The sequence below is a fragment of the Scomber scombrus genome, chromosome 2, assembly GCF_963691925.1.
Source record: "Scomber scombrus chromosome 2, fScoSco1.1, whole genome shotgun sequence".
In the NCBI taxonomy this organism is placed as follows: domain Eukaryota; kingdom Metazoa; phylum Chordata; class Actinopteri; order Scombriformes; family Scombridae; genus Scomber; species Scomber scombrus.
This window is the reverse complement of record NC_084971.1, coordinates 10,196,433-10,213,218: the sequence shown is the minus strand read 5'-3', so window position 1 is coordinate 10,213,218 and position 16,786 is coordinate 10,196,433. Positions and strand designations below refer to the sequence as shown.

The 16,786-nt window shown below is 41.6% G+C and overlaps 2 protein-coding genes across 2 annotated transcripts; both read right to left on the bottom strand.

Annotated features, from left to right (window-relative positions):
• Positions 1-411: 411 nt before the first annotated feature.
• sirt7 (sirtuin 7) lies at positions 412-6,331 on the bottom strand. The gene is made up of 10 exons (XM_062427112.1): positions 6,227-6,331; positions 5,967-6,104; positions 4,449-4,553; positions 4,304-4,374; positions 4,126-4,198; positions 3,935-4,033; positions 3,048-3,284; positions 2,427-2,507; positions 2,214-2,320; positions 412-1,993 (listed from the first exon to the last, which is right to left on the bottom strand). The coding sequence occupies exons 1-10, from the start codon at positions 6,329-6,331 to the stop codon at positions 1,792-1,794; spliced, it is 1,218 nt and encodes a 405-aa protein (XP_062283096.1). The 3' UTR covers positions 412-1,791.
• Positions 6,332-6,553: 222 nt separating this feature from the next.
• Positions 6,554-15,669, bottom strand: cp110 (centriolar coiled-coil protein 110). The gene is made up of 10 exons (XM_062440848.1): positions 15,255-15,669; positions 14,687-14,812; positions 11,844-14,454; positions 11,353-11,480; positions 9,756-9,857; positions 9,191-9,307; positions 8,780-8,881; positions 8,494-8,610; positions 8,061-8,143; positions 6,554-7,686 (listed from the first exon to the last, which is right to left on the bottom strand). The coding sequence occupies exons 1-10, from the start codon at positions 15,384-15,386 to the stop codon at positions 7,527-7,529; spliced, it is 3,678 nt and encodes a 1,225-aa protein (XP_062296832.1). The 5' UTR covers positions 15,387-15,669; the 3' UTR covers positions 6,554-7,526.
• Between the last annotated feature and the right edge of the window lie 1,117 nt (positions 15,670-16,786).

The window sequence follows — 16,786 nt, the reverse complement described above, 5'->3', positions numbered from 1 at the left end:
TCTGTCAAAGTAACACCATGATGCCTTGCAGATAGAGGTGCAGCAAAACAAGTCGAATGACAGAAGTTAATTCTTAAACACTACTGACAAGAGTCAGCACACAGGCACAGTATGGACTATATGCCTAAAAAATCTTAGATATAGCACAATGACTGCCTTCAGTTTTGGGTATGTACTCAACAGTCGATATAATAAATGAACGCTATTTCAACCAATTTAATTATACATGACGTAAATAAAAAAACTAGTCCAGACTTGATAGCTACCTATCAAGTCAAGTATATATAATAAATTAAGTGGATTATACTTTTATTACTAATAATAATGTGTTACTCAGAGCAAGAGGCAGTACAGTAAAAATGCAGATTTTCATGATAGTTTAGAATGAAAAACACTTTATTGTCTCACAAATATAACATTTTTCTTTTTTGTAAAACACAGAGGAAACAAATGAGTCTTCACATGCACTTTTAGCACTGGTGGGAGGTTTAGGAATGCTGAACACTAGCTCACCATCACTACTTTGGCCTTTCAGAATCTCTGACACTTTAAGGTACATAATGTTGTTAGTAATACTACTGGATCTTCCTGACACAAATGAATAGATACCTATTTGGTCATTTTCTGTCTGCTAGGCAAACAGTAACTTAACATGATGCAAAGCAACAAATAATTAAAAAAATTCAAGTCAAAACTCAAAATCAGCTTTCCTTCTTACACTGCTGTAACAGAGGGGTGACAGCAGGAGAGTATCTGCATCGTCTGCAGAAAAAAAGATACAAATGTAAACTCAAAATCAACAACTTCAGTAAACCAGGGTTTGTACTGTGTTAGCCTGCAAACCTGAGAATCACTGACAGCAGAGTGAAAGTCAACTGTGAAGTCAGGAAATAATTTAAGTAAACCAAAATACCTTTTCAGTCACAATCAACACAAATGAGCTCTGTTGGAAAAGGTACATTCAACAATTCAAGTCAATGACATTTGAAAAAAGACTACAAAAATATGATTTTCTCTACATGTAGCAAATGTTTGACCTCCTTGAAAATCTTTTCTCAGTAAAAATTGGCAGCACAGAACTTGACAATTGGCTATTAGTGTGCTGCTGTTTTTCTATCTGTCACTTATAAAACAGCATCTCCACAATACCACCAATCTAACACTTCAGGCACCAGTATTTCAATGGCCATTTGCATCTATATAATGCAGTTTAAATTATCTAAAGTAATGTACCAACTTGGTAAAAAAACAATAATCCAATACACATTAAATAGAATTTAAAACGACACTCCACAAAAAAATCTTGTGTTCTGACTCATTCAATAAACTGCAGCCTTTGAAGGTTGCTGTAAAAACATGAGTGTTTGTGATATATGGAGTATATAAAAGGGGAAGCAGACAGGATTATGTTACAGGAGTGGTTTCAGAACTTTCTTTGGATTTTAACCAAGCTAGCTTAGCTGCCGTAAAAGCAGTAACATAAGAAACAACAGCAGCATAACAGGAGCCACTGATAGATCTTCCTTCTACTCAGAATGCTGTATAAAATAATATAGTCATGATGCAAAGTGCCATTTTCATATGGCAAAAATCCAGACTTCCCTTCACACACACACTGCATGTCACTTAATGTTACCAAAGTAGCCAAAAGACATCACATCATAAACATAACAGCACCCTAAAGATTGAAATCCATCTCATCATCATCAGGGGACTGAGAGTTGAATCACTCATTGGGATTAATCATAACATACTTGACTATAATTTATACAGTCTGCTAATTTGGCATGATCATGCAGCTTTTTTCTTCTTCCTTCCTTTGCCATAGCCTCGTCCGAACCAGCCGCCCTGCACAGCTGTGGCTTCTGCCTGGTCCCCGGGGTCCCCAGAGCAGTCCTCCTGCCCAGCTGGGGGAGATATGAGGTCACGAGTATAGCTGTCTACCTCCTCTGGACGCAGTGGTGTGGCCAGGCTGAAGATCGGGTCCTTCACCCTGAGGAGACAGAATGAGACAACCTAAATTGAGAGTCAAACATTTGTCTAATTTGTGTGTTTTCTGTGTGTGTGTCTGTGTGTGTGTGTATAAGAGTGTTTTAGCTGTGAGTATCGTGCTTGTACCTCTTGTAATGAGAGTGGCTAATTTTATATTAGTGAGGCAAATATGTTTGGGTTTTCTGTGTATAATATCTATAATTAGTTCTTATGGTCCTCACCTGTCGTATGCAGGAACCTGAACGTTCAGCTCCTCCATGAGAAGGCTCATGATATCGTCACACTTGCCATTAATTTTCAGTACGGCCAGATCATCTTTTGGGGTCCACTACAACAAAAGCACGAACACACAATCAGCTAGCAGCAGTATACTTTCATAGTATTTCAAATTCATTTGCATTTTTATCACATAAATTTTTTTTTTAAAAGTGTACCTGGAGGTTGACAATGTAGAGTTTGGGCCTCTTGCTTGCTGGTCTGTTCATGCACCATAGACAAGCATATTTCTTCAGCACCTACAAGACAGAGAGAGACTGAGCTCACTGCACCGAAAAAAGACGCTACAAGCAAACAAACCATCAACTAAAGATCATAGTATAATTACATCAGTCTACAATTAAGATTATAGTCTGAGTGCAATCAGATGAAAGATGGGAATATCTCAAATTAATTAACACTGATATTATAATAACAACTATGAGTCTATCAGGGTTTTTGGTGTCAAAGGTTGCAACACATGTTGTACTGTCTGAACAGTCTTCAACGCAGAGCAGAGAGCAAAAAGATAAACAGTTGGGGTTGGATGGTACGAACAGGGTTTTAAGTTGAGTAGTGGAGGGAAACTAATGTTATATCACAGTATGGAGAGATGAGTCATAATGTAAGTCTGTCTTATTTATAATAAAGTCAATTTTCAGTTTATTACAATAAATAAACTTAATTATTACCATTATGGCCATCTGTCCACAGTCAACCTGCTCAATCTACATCCCATTTTACTGAACCACATTACATTTATTGACGCACCACAGGCTGATGTGGTTTATAGAACCTACCTTCAGACTGGAGCCTAAGCAGAGGATAACGTCCGCGTTCTTGGCAGCCTCTGTGGCTCCGTTCCAGTTGAGAGGTTGCTCCAACGTCCCGCGTTCTCCAAAGTGCACTATTGTGTCCTTGAGTTCACCGCCACAGTGGATGCACTTGCGATCTGTCCCGTGGCGGTGGAGCGACGTCCGCTCTGTCACGTCAAATAAACGCACGTACTCCCTGACAGGGGAACAGGACGTACACACCTGGGGAACAGATTCAAAACCAGCATGTAAGGGTTACTGAAAAAAGATGGGTCAAAATCCCAAAATAATGAAAATATGTAAAACCATCTGAGACATGTAGTGGCAACTCTTGGCATTTTTAATGCAACAGCATCTAATAGCATTATGTATCTGTATGTGGAGATATCATGATGAGGTTTTATTCCCTTATTCTTAGCTCGTCTCCTCTCCTTGTCACACATGTTAAGCCATCTTGTGAAAACAATGCACACTTAGCCCAAAGCAGGCCAACATCAATATTCAAGAAGTTACTTAGACATGTTTAACAGCTGGATCTGTAGCAGCAGGAGGCTTTCAGTCAGGATTTACTGAAGTCCAAAAGCAGTTTTCAAATCAGCAGCAAGGAATGTTCTGCTGGATGCTGTGTGTACCCTGAAGTTCACTGTGCATGTTTTTGACAGCTACTGGAGCCATAACCAAATCCCCCCCCCCACCCCAAAACAAACAAACAAACAAAAACCAAGGATAAGAAGTGTACATGGTTTTATATAGCAAATATTAAATGTCCATCAAACACGTCTGTGTTTTCATTTAAGACTAAAAGAGTGATTAGAAGTAACAGTTGTTGTTGTATTTGTATCTGTGTGTGTGTTTGTGTGTCTGTATGTCACCTCAATAAACATGTTTCCATGGAGCTCGGACAGGGCGTGTCTGGGAAGACCACTGCGTAAGTGAAGTCCATCGCAGTTCTGAGACACAACATGCTTCACCTTTATAGACAAAGAACCATATGAGTAAATTTAAATAACAATGAAACACCTACCATTAAACATTGCTATGTCTCAGACTCAGTCTTACATACCAACATTTCCGTATAAAGTGTCCTGATGCACATGTGCGTGAAGGTTGGCTCGGCTTTACTCAGATCAGACGAACTGTTTGTACAGAGAAACAAGAATGATGATAACAGTGGAGCTCAATTCGCTTCAGAAAAACGTTAGCAGTTAATATCACATGACTGTAAAGACCTCACATCTCACCTGACTGTTCGGCCCTTCTGTAGTTGTGTCCACACCCCATTAGGGCCCCTGTAATCCGGGATGGAAGCTGCCTGAAATAAAACACGTAATTAATCCCATGACAGAGAAGAGGAAAGGGAAAGTGATTGTTCAGAGTTTGGCTTACCGTACTGATCCCAGCTCCAGTGTAAACCACAAAGTGTTTTGCTTGTTTGACTGCTGCAGCCAGCTCTCTGACTTTACTCTTCAGCTCATCAGCATCATCAAACACCTGCAGGCAGTAAAGGAGAAAAAAATGACAGCCACACCCCATTTTTTCATCTCATTATTTCCCCAGTGCAACATGTATTGAGTTTAAATTATTCACTTATGACAAGTAGTACTGATTTAGATAATTCCCTATCTTTAAAAACGATAGACTGTATTGTAGTATCTTGGAGGATCTGACAGTGATTAAACCACGCTGTTTATGATTATTCATTTAATTTCCATGTATTCACAGTGTGTACAGTATAATTGGTTACAGGTGTACTGAGGATGCGGCATGTTGTTGAACAGATTACGGTGCGTGTGTGACTGAAGCGTGAGCTGTGATTGTTTAATCCTGAACAAATGAACATTGAAAGAGGTTTTGTTCACTGTAATCATTCCTCCTGTTCATACTGAGCATTAAAAATTCACTCCAAATGCTTTTACGATGTCAGTGGTGGGGCGCAAAATTGATGTCAGGAGCAATAATGTATTTCGAAGTTTATCTGAGGATAATATGAGGATACGCCTGTTTTTCTGTTCAACTGCAGTGAAAATATCGTCACAAAGAGTTAATCTTGCACTAAGACAACAACAACTTTGAAAGGTATCATCTGGATTTGACTTATTTGGATGGCTCAAGCTTCATATTAGCTTCACATAAACTTTTAAATACATTTTTGCACAGAGGGAGGAAGTGGATTTTGTCTCCAATCATAAAGTGCACGCCCAGTATGAACAGGAAAAATGATTGAGGCAAGACAAACATGTGTTAATGTTCATTTGGACACCTGACTATTGTTTTGCATTGTATTGTTTTGTTTTAGGACAGGCTTGAAAAATTATGAAACTATCCTTTACTTTCACCAATGAGGTGAAACCATATGACTTTAAAGAGACCCTGGCTTTTTCCTCTAGTACTACCATTGTAACTTTATTTAACTAGCCTTCAGGATAGACTCAGGGCCTGTGTGAAAATCTGGTTTAATTTTATTTGCAGATAATATTCTGCAAACACTGCGTGTGTCCCTTTATTATGTTGTGTTTACAAAGACATTTATAAACCAGTATACACGGCAGATCAGAGGGTGAGGGTAGAGGATGTTTGGGACAGCTGCACCAAGAAGGTTCAGCAGAGGATGTACTAGTTCATCTCATTCTCTTCAATTTAAAATTTAAACTTGGTGCAGCTTTTCTAATTTAAAATATTACATATTTTATTTTAACTTTCTTTCTTTCTTTTTTTTTTTTAAACATTATTTAGGAATACTTAATTTTGTGTATGCTTTTGATTGTTATGCACAACAACACCAATGCAAATTCCTTGTAAACATCCTAGGCAATAAACCAGGTTCTGATTCTGGTTGGGGCCCCTAATTTGTTTTTGCTCTAGGGCCTCCCAGCAGGTTATTAGATCGGGGCCTGGCAGTCTCACCTCCTCCTGCTTCCTCTTGAGCAGATTTCTGCGGACTTCTCTCCTGCAGAGCTCCTCCACAGTGTCTCTGTGCAGCTGCAGCACGGCCGCCTCCTCCTCTGACCGCTCAGCCTCTGGTTTCTTCAGGACCCGTCCAACCTCCAGGGACCCCCGAGAAGAGAAACACTTCAGAAACACTACATGTATACACTAATTAAACTGCTGCTTTAGCCAGCTAGCTTCACAAAACTGGCTCTAAATGTGCTGTTTTCTTGTCTTACCAGTCTGAAGACTTCTCTCTCGCTCTCCCGCTGCAGTATTTTAGCTTTTTCTAACGCTTTCCTCTCCGCCCGTGAAGACACTCCGCCGTCTGCCTCTTCTGCCATCCTGTTTTAATCAGCTGATAAGCAGCTATCTCCTGAATTCAAAACAAAGCTCACAGCGCCAATGACCAGCGAGCGAGAGCCGGGCCGGATGTTGTCCGTATGAAGATGAGCGGAAACGGCCTGCAGCGCCCCCTGCTGCCTGGAGTCTGCTCCAGCACTCACAAACTTCACAACATTCAGGTTTAAAAACACATTTATTATCAACAACATACAAATAAATAACATAACAAACAGGTCCAAAATCGCAAATAATAATTAAAAAAATAATAATGCAAAGGCGTGTTTTGGCTTATATGTAACCCCAATATTTAAGGCAACACGTGGGAGTAACACACTATTCAAGTATTAGCATTAACACTAACACAAAAATACTATAAATCAAACTAAATACTTACAGTCACACTAAAAGGGGGTCATTGTGAACTAATACATGTGGACTTTTTGGCTGCAATGAACTTGGATCATAAATATTAAGGAACTGAATAATTTAGTCCAATTTACAGAGAAGATTTAATAACTGGAGAAACACTGTATGCAAAAACAGCTGAACTAATCACTGTTCATTGGCCTTTTTCACAGCAGACATTTTATCATAGCAGGATAGACACAGGTGTAATTAGTAACCTTAATCATAGCTGCTTTCCAGTAAGGTGTTCCAGTTTCAGGGTGCTTGTATTGTACGTGCAGGCTCACTGACATGGATGATTGCTTTTCAATGTGTGACCCCTTAATAACAAGTTGTATGTCTACGAGTCTTAAACAGTTTGCAGAAAAGTCACTTCACAGATTGATTGATTGATTTTTACAGGCCCGAGAAAGTAAAATAATCCAGTAACTCACAAAAATTTGAAAAACAAAACAAAAAAAAAACAATTAGACAGGAAGCAGACCTGGTGAAAACACTCTGTTACTGCCAGTAATAATGGCTGTAGTGATGTTGTATCTACCCCTCTTAGCCGTGTTTCAAATATAAAACTACTCTGTAATATTTGTCTCCACAGTGTCAGCTGTAGTCACTATTGTATTACAGCCTATTTGGAGAACTACAGTACTATGAAATATTAGTGGGCAACAGGCATAACTTTGTGTTTAATTTGGACTTTGGATATGGAAACTCAAATGCTATGTTATTCAATATTCATGTAATCGCTGGAGGCCTTATTAGGAGTCCTCACTGGGGCCAATTAGGAAAGTGTCATCGGGGTCTAGAAGAGTAAGTGCTCTTGGGGACCCTCTGAGGATTTGCTCTGAACTGCCCTCGTTTGGTTTCTAGAGGCTGCTCGGTAGAGAATCCAGTCTTGAGTCCAGTCCTCGTCACAACTCCCCTGTGCCTCTCCGCCGCCTTTTTCTGGATCCTGGAGGGGAGAGAAAACAGGCTTTAGCTGCTGACAAAGGTACAGCCTAAGAAAAAAAAAAGATTTTCTTAGCCTGCAGTACTTTCATTAAAAAAAGCCAACCTGAACACTGCTATTTAAGCCTTCTGAACCACATAGGAACGCCTCGGAAAAATGTCTTTACTGCATAATAAAAATATACACAACATATTAAATCTTCTGCAGATCTTGAATGTTTTCATACGTTGGGTTCATGTCATGTGTAATGACCTAGTTCTGTTTTACTTTCTTCCTCACATGTGACCTTACACACACGCACACATATAAACACAAGCACTTGAAAGACATGTTTGTTATTCACAGCACTAAAGAAAACAGATCAGGTGAAAACTCACATCATTCCTCTCTTCCTCTCCAGCGATTTTTGCGTTGCAGCTGACAGGGAGCTCTTCCCTCTGGGCTGGTGTGTGTGCCCACTCTGAATAACAAATACACACATGTGCACATGTATTAGCCTCTGCACTTTCCCCCAGTAACATGCATCAGTAGAAAGGAAATGTCCACACAATATTTTAATCTTTACTGCCAACTCTAAAGTGCTGCGATGGGAAAAAACAAATCAACTTAAATCTGTGTCATCACCACCAGCAACACTCATCATGAAGGAGTGTGAAAGCAATACTTTTTGAAAAAAATAAAAATAAAATAAATGATAATATGTGAATAAATGTGACTTCATACTGATATTTCTGTACAATGTTTTATATTTGGCCAAGTTGGTGTAATGTAAGATTTGTTCAGTTGGACCAAAGCTTTACAAAAGGTCACCTGTCGCTTGAGCTCTCTCTCTCTCTCCAGCTCTCTGTCCCAGCTGATCAGCTGCATCCTCTCTTCGGCTGACAGGCTGAAGAATACGTCGTAGAGCTCGTAACGTGCGGCGCGCAGCTGGAGGGGCGAAACAATTACACAGCAGATGATGGTTTGAATGAATGTGTGTAATCACAGTGTCTGTTGCGCTAACTGCTAATGTGGGGAATAATTGCTCATTGGCAGTGTATGAGAGAAGAAGAGAGAGAGGTTAACAGATGGATACAACATGTGTTTGCATTAATACCTGAAGAGTGACTCTCTCCTGCAGTAAAAGGTCCTGTCTGCTACAGAGTCCCCCCCTGCCAGGGCTCTGCTGTTGGAAGGCCTGCAGGAACTGCTGCGTGTCCTGCGTGTATAAAAAAACACACACCCGCTTACAGCTGCAGTATGACTTTTTTCATTTTAACACATCTAAGTGGGAAAAGCACAGGTGTAAATAATAAAATTAGCAGCTTCAATATCAACGTCCTGTATTGTGCATTCTGATTTACTGGCGCGCTTGAATAAGAATGGAGCAATCGTTAATGTTATTAATAACACCTGTGCTTTTTTCTATGAAAACAAATCAAAATCTTCATAAGAGCCGTTTTTCTTCATTTTATGATAATAAGACGAGTGCGACCGCAGCAGATGTGACACTGCTGTCTTTACTCACCCCGATGGTGCGCACCAGCTGCGCCACTCTGTCGGTCCTCAGCAGCCTGCGAGTTAAAAAACCTTTTGCAGCTGCTAACAGCAGGGGGCGGCAGCGCTCTGGGAGAGAGCTGGAGGGCTGAAGAAGAGGAGGAAGAGGCAAGAGAACGAGTGATGAGAGGGGTGAATAATGAGGACCAGAGGGGAAGAGAGAGGAGAATGCTAATTCCATCAATGACAACCAATTAATTTCCCACGCAGATTCTCAAGGTCTTTTGGTTGGCATCTGTTTAGCGCATCAACACAAGTGGACTTGCAGCTCATCATTATAATAAGCGGAATAATAAGGAGCTGATGTGCCGTCAGTCACTTGTTGATTCTAAAGCTGTTGGTGGTGGGGTAGCATTTAGAGGAGCAATAACAGATGATGTAGGTTACTGATAAGGATTAAGACATCTGAGGGGAAGTATCACTTTCACCTCAGCGTGTCTGCCAACTGGTGATGAATAAAAATCCCGAGGACGAAAGAATAAACAGGACAAGCTTTTTGCATCACTGACATTAGTGAACAAATGTAACGGTAATACCTGAGAGAGGGTAGAAAAGGTCACTGTGTCCCCAAGACGTGAGCTTGACATGGAGCAAGGGAGGGACACGCTCTGGAGGAGATGGTAACGCGCCGCCAAGGCCTGAGAGAGAGAGACAGACAGACATAGAGAGAGAGAGAGAGAGAGAGAGAGAGACATGAGGTTAAAAGGAAGGAATAAAAGAAGTGCGTGTGTATGTGCATGTGCAGGAACGCATGTGCGCATTTGGAAGCGGACAAGGTTGGAAAATATTGAATTGGCAAGGACAGCAAATGAAGCAGGAGGAAGAAATTAATTGAGGGTAGAGAGAAAGAGACAGGAGGGGAGAGATGGGGCACAGAGGCAAGAGGGATGAGATGAGAGGAGGAGGAGGAAGAGGAGGAGAGGGATGATGTGGAAGAAGAGGAGACAGGAGAGATGGAGAGAATAAATACAGCCAGAGTTTTAAAAAAAACAAAAAACGACGCTAGACGAGGTATGAGACAAAACAAAGAGAGGGATGAGAAGAGAAGGGGAGAAAAAAAGAGAGAAGGAGAAGGGACCATTAGTGGTGGCACTCGGCGGGACGATCTGGCACTTAACCACAGACGCTCATGAATTAAACAAATTATCCTTTCCTTTTCTGTGTCAATTCCCTCGGTCCCCCTCCTCCCTCTACCAAAGCGTCCAGCCGGCTCGCTCTCTCATCACATCACAAATGATGGAGGGACAGAGGGGAGTCAAAAAAGAAGTCTTTTTATATAAACGGCTTATGTTAATTATATTGTTGTTAAGGGTACATAAATTAAATAGAGACTGTGATTAATAGGGCAAGGACGCCGACCAAGAACAAATACAGACACAAGCAGAAGATGGGAGAACTGGTTGCCAAAGAACAGCAGGCGTCCTTGAAGTCTTGCATGCGCGCACACACGAACGCGCGCGCACTCACACAGAAACAGGGGACCATGCCAGCTCGCCTCTTAGGGATGTAATGAAACATTTATGGTAGAATCCCTGTGTGTTTTTTTTTTTTTTTTACTGGGGAGAGTCTGAAGGTCTCTTGTAATGAGCAGATGTCTGTAGTCTGCACACGACCCGGGTCTCCACCAGCACACTTGAGCAGGTAGAGTAACGTGTGTGTGTGTGTGTGTGTGTGTGTGCGTGTGTGTGTTTGTGAGGATGTGTGCTTGCATGCATGTGGAACAGCGCCAGAGCCTTTCAAAAGGTTGTCTTCCAGTTTCACAAGAACGTTTAGGGTCAGTGTAATATCACAGCTTAGTGAATTCTTATAGGTTGAGAAGTGCTGCGAGCCTATTCTTAAAATATGGATACACTGAAATGGACGTTAATTCTTCATTTCTCATAGGTGACTTTGGGTGGAGTTTAGAAACCTTGGTAAAGTGAATTATGGCTGCTGTACAGGAATTACGTACTGTGAGATCTGTACAGCAGCAAGTGATGCAATCTAATGCAAGAAGTGGGCCAATGGGATGGAGGATACACCAGTGTGACTCTGTTTGTGCCATATCGAGTGTTGTAGACATATCTGGTACACATATCTGTCATTATTCAGTTTATCAATAATATCCTTTCTGTCCACATGTGTCTGTCTCACCTGTAGTAGTTCCTCCTGTTGTCTCCTGTGCTCCTCTTGCAGGGCTCTGACCTGAGCAGCGTGGGCCTGTTTTAGTTGCTCCTGTTTGTCCTTCTGATGGCCATGACCTTCACTCCACCGCACTGCAGCTAAAGCCAGTTAATACCACAATTCGTTGTCACGTATGAAGATAAACAGGTGGCAAGACTAAAACCCAACTAGCACAGCAGAACACTTGGTTTACAACTAAGTGCCATTCTTTCAAATGTATTCGTAACAGTATATATTTGTGCTAATGTACGACTAATATAAACAAGGAGCCTGTACAGATCCATTAAAAACTCTGTGGATCAGCTCCAGATGTTTGTACTGCTGTTCTTGTTCTCATGTCTGGTTTTTGTGTCACATTGGACTGTTGATCTCCATCTAAAGTTTTGAACATATTTTTTTAACAGAATATGGCATAAAGTTGAAGTTGAATCACTTTTTTAACCTCCGTGTCCTGTTCTTACCTCGGGGAGTGCTGGAGTTGGGTCTGACGTCAGAGTCGGCTCCTCTGCTGGTATCTGCGCTCCTGTCCAGGCCATCCTCCGTAAGGTGCATGAGCAACCTCCGTTTAACCTTGGATACCCAACCCTGACCTTCGCCCCCACTCTCTGGGGTCAGATTCTTCTCCTGAACACGCTGACCTTTTGAGCCCAAGTCAGAGGCGGAGCCTTCGAGGAGCCACAGTCCAGACGGTGTGTCCACGTCGTATGACTGGTTGAGAGATGGCGAGCGGGTGGAGTCGTGACCTTCGACGGCCGGCTCATTCCTCCTTTCGACTGGGTGGTTACTGGTATCTGACAGGATGGAGACATGATGTAGAGCCAGGGTTTCAGATGGAGCGTTTCGGAATACATCAGGAATGCGCATCTGCTGGGCTGCAGAGAGGATACATTTAGCTTGTGTCTGCTTTCTATAGAAGCCTGGCTGTCCATAACTCTGGGTTAGTCCTTCCTTATCTGCAACTTTCTCCTTTTTTCTTTCTGTAGTTAAGGTTTTGACAAGCCTGAGCTCTGTTAAATGAACTGCCTCTTTTCCTTCTTCCTGCAGGATGAGAGAAATGTCATCTGTGTCACTAATGCTTGGTTCAGGTCCTGAATCTTCGTGCATGTTCTTGCAATTGTCAGATGACTGCCTTCTCGGCCACTCCCTGCACATTTGGTCTCGCTCCGCATCACTGCTATCACCATCATCCGTCAGCTTGTCCTCCCAATAGTCACAATCACTTTGACCGAGCTGTATGTATTTATCATCTTTAATTTGCTCTGTGTGCTTGACGCCTTCCAAGCAGACGTCGCTATGAAGGTTGCTCTCTGTTTGGCTACTATTCTCAAGGTTTTCTGTCAGCGTGGACTCCAGATCTGAGATCAGAACTTTCAGACTGGACAGGTTTGACTCAAGCTGATCTATGTGCTGTGAACTCTTGGCTAAAACACTTGTTACATCACCTTCAACCACATGCTGAACTGCTGTACTCTGACAGTTTTGATCTCCCAGGTTACCGTCTTCAACCTTGCAGACTTCATTCAAACTGTTATTGAGATAAACTTTCCCCTTCGAGGTCTTGGCTTCTCCACCTTTGATACTCGCTCTCCCCCTGCAGTGAACAGGACTACGACAGAAATTCGGGGCTGGGATTGTGCAAAATTTGCCCAGTCCAGTACTTTGCTCACTGGTCAAGTAAAAGGATTCCTGGACCGGGGAGGTTTCTGACGACACCGACTGTTTCTTAAGGAAGTTGTTGATTTGTTTAGGTTCTGTTATGACCTCTTGTGAAATGTTCAGCTTATTATTTATTAAGGTTGTTTCTTCCTCAGCGCTAGTCATCTCCTTCATATTTCCATCTCCTATTAAATGTGTGCTTTCAGATTTACAGTTCCCTCTTTTTCCAGTTAACTCACTTCCAATCATCCTTTCATTTTCAAAAGATTTCTTTGGTGAAGTTTCCACTGATGGGATAAAAGTGCCTCTCATCTCTTTAGTTTTCTTCCCCTCTGGAATCACTGTCCCCTTGAAGGGGAACTCGTCATTCTCCTTGTCAGAGAGACTCTGCTCCTCAACTCTTGGCTGTTCTTGTGCTCTCTCCTGGATTTTAATGTTTCTGGCTTGGCTCCTAAGCATCCGCTGGCGCCTCCGATACTCCTGAGATTTCTTAAGCAAGGCCTGGAGGCTCAGACGATAATGCTGCTCACATAGTTTTGAGTCCTCTTCTTCTGACTGGTTGTCAGCTGGTTCTGTTTCTCCCCAGTCGTGCTGGACATGCTGTTCTGAGTGTAATGTCTGAGATAACTCTGGATTGTCTGAGAAGTCACCGTTGTCTAACGAAGACACTGGGACCTCGATTCTGTCCAAATTCCCATCTTTGTCAAGGTCAAGTACTGTGGTAGAGGGAAGGTCAGCTTCACTCTCTGTACTGTCCAGATGGCTGGTTTCAGATTTTTCTCCTGGAAAGTAGTCACATGTGACTGCATCCTCCTGGAATGAGGTACAATTGTCTTCAACAAGTATAAAATGATTACAAAAGGATGACTCTAGTCCGCTTCTCTCCAGTTCCTCTCCATCAATGGGAGGGTGGCTAATAATATCTGGCATCTTGGTGATTGTGTTAGAGGTGTTGTGAAGGAAAAAGCCACCCATATCATCAGCTCCCTCCATAGAACCGAAGCCATGGCTCTCTCTCCCTGTATAAACCCTTTCAGAGACACTGGTGGTGTTTTCGGCATTCTCGTAGGTCACATAGCCTGAGGACACTGACTGGTGGCTCTCACCATTAAGTGAACTTGGTTGAAATAGCTGTTGGCTGTCGTGATGGTCAATAAGGCATCCCTCCTGGTAACTTGTCTGAGGAGTCACATTAGAGGTGAAAAAGGCACTATATGTAGTTGATGACAACGGAGGAAGAGAAACGCCATCCTCTCCTTTACTCACTGGTGGTGAAAAGAGTGACAGACTATCCTTTGTCCCTATAGAGAAACTGCTGTGCGACACTGATCCACCATTGATGTTATGGGAATATGAAGATTTAGTTTTAATCTCCGATTCTTGAAGCAACTCCTCCAATGTTGGCGTATTCCTCAGCTGCAGTTAATGAGACATCGAGAGATCAGAGGAAATGTGTTTACTTTTATTTTGTCAAAAGAAAATGTCTGCAATTTATCATTTTCATTCAGAACTAGTGTATTTTGTGCTTAAACCTTAATTACCACTGTGTGTAACTCAAAGCTTCTCTCATACACACAATTAGGTAGGTACACAAATGCAGGAACATTAGACTTGCCAAGAGTAGAGCTGAAATCTCAGCTTCAGTTACCTGAACACTGTGTAGAATAGTTTGCACATAGGCCATCCTTTGATTGTCCTTAAACTTTCTGTGGGCTGCAGCCTTCTGTGCTGCATCTCTGTGTCGCAGCATTTCATCTCTCTGTTCCCCTGAGAGCTGTTATCAGTAGAAAGCAGACGTGGGATCTCATTTCATTCAATCAGCGGTTAGTTGCATAATCGATCATTCTGTTGATTTCTAGATAAATGGATTCATCGTTGAATTCATATATTCAGAAGTAGATAAAAATGGCCCTCAAAACCACCCAGAGCAGCAGGCGACCTCATCCTTATGCTTGTTTTATGAAACTAACTAATCTCAAATACATTCAGTCTACAATGACATAAAACAGAATGAAGTACTTTAAAATTAAAATGAGTAATGGACTAATATTATCATTCACTCAAATAACGATTCAGCACTATTTCACATCTAACAATTATAGCCTGACATTGATATCTATATTCACAACCAACCAAGCTGGTAAAGGCTTCTTTTATAGCTAAAATGAAAAGCTGGTATCAAGATTTTATTAGAAACCAAGTAAAACAGCTCATACCAGAGGAGGAAGGATGGGCTGTCCATAGAAGCGGATGAAAGAGGATGCAGCTGAAGGTTTGTGTTCCTCCTCCACATCACTTTTACTCAACTGAGAGAGACGATGCTGCACAAAGTTGTCGTAGTCCTCCATCAAGTGTCATCAGCATGCGGTACTTAGACGAGTTAGATAGTTTAAGTGTTTACCAATGTATGTTAACGTTATCTTGATGCCGAGCTAGCGAGCTAACGCGTTAGCTATCGTTGCTCTGGTCAGCATTTAATAACAAATTATTTAGGTTAAAAGATTGTAAACACGTTACATAGTAGAGCTGAGCACAGAAGAGCAGCTCTGTGGTGTTACTTCAGATAAGACAGCAACACGTTAGGATACAAAGCTCAGATACAAAAAGTCTCCATCAGAGTGTGTCGTTGTTTACATTTTTAACCGCCTCTCCTGTCGTATTTTTCACACCCGCATTCTGAGAAGACCCGCCCTACTCCGCCTCTGATTGGCTACTACTCCTCGCCTTCACTGGTTAGATTGGTAAGGTTTAGGTATGATGCATGAGATGGTTGGCTTAGGGTAAGCATATTGCGGCCACATCCAGTCAGAGGCAGACTAGGGGCGGGTCTGTATAGAATGCGGATGGGAAAAATATCGCGCCTCTCTTCCCAGAGTGACAGTTTGGAAACCGGTGAAGCGCTCACAAATCCCGCAGTGGATTATTAGTTCGGACACGGATTTACCAGAATAAAAGACGAATATCGCCCCAGAACATAAAAAAAATACTAACATAATCTAAACCACACCAGTATAAATCAGCAAGTTAAACATCTCTATCTTTGTCAACAATATCGCTATTACGATTGTATCAACGAGTGAAAAACTATGGCTCTCCACGTTTTTACATGATCCGGACCGGTGTGTGTGATGAGGAGAGCTGACGTTGACTCGTTACTGCCCCCTGCAGACCGGACTGGCTAAACAAAGGATTCAGCAGGCGTCAAATAACACTAGGAGTAAACTGAGTAATAACATGTTTGCCGTTCTTTGTAGATCTAAATATAAACCTATAGGCACCCTCCAATTTCATAATAACTTGCATTAATAATACATCATATTATTTGTACAAATACGTGAATTCCTCTCAGGATTGTGCTGTTTTGTATATTTGGTGTGTGTCTTTTGTCTTCTATTACTGGCACAGTATCCACCTCTTCAAAACTACATATACACATAAACTTTGTTCATTCAAATCACAAATACACCGGTAAATGTTTAACAGGAGTCAAAAAGTGTGTAACTGCAACAGAAGTTTTTTACCTGTCACAGCGGGAAAAGCAGCGGTGAAATTAGTAACAATAGTAACACATTCACTACAATCCAGTGCAGCAACTAACGCACTCAGGTGTTAGTTACACCTGTGTTAGACAAGTCAAAATGTTTGCTGTTGAAGAAAAAAAGAGTGTGTGTCATGAATATATAGAGACAATTTTAAATAGGCATTTATTTCAGTTGTTTGTTTTTACAATATAACAACAGTACAGACT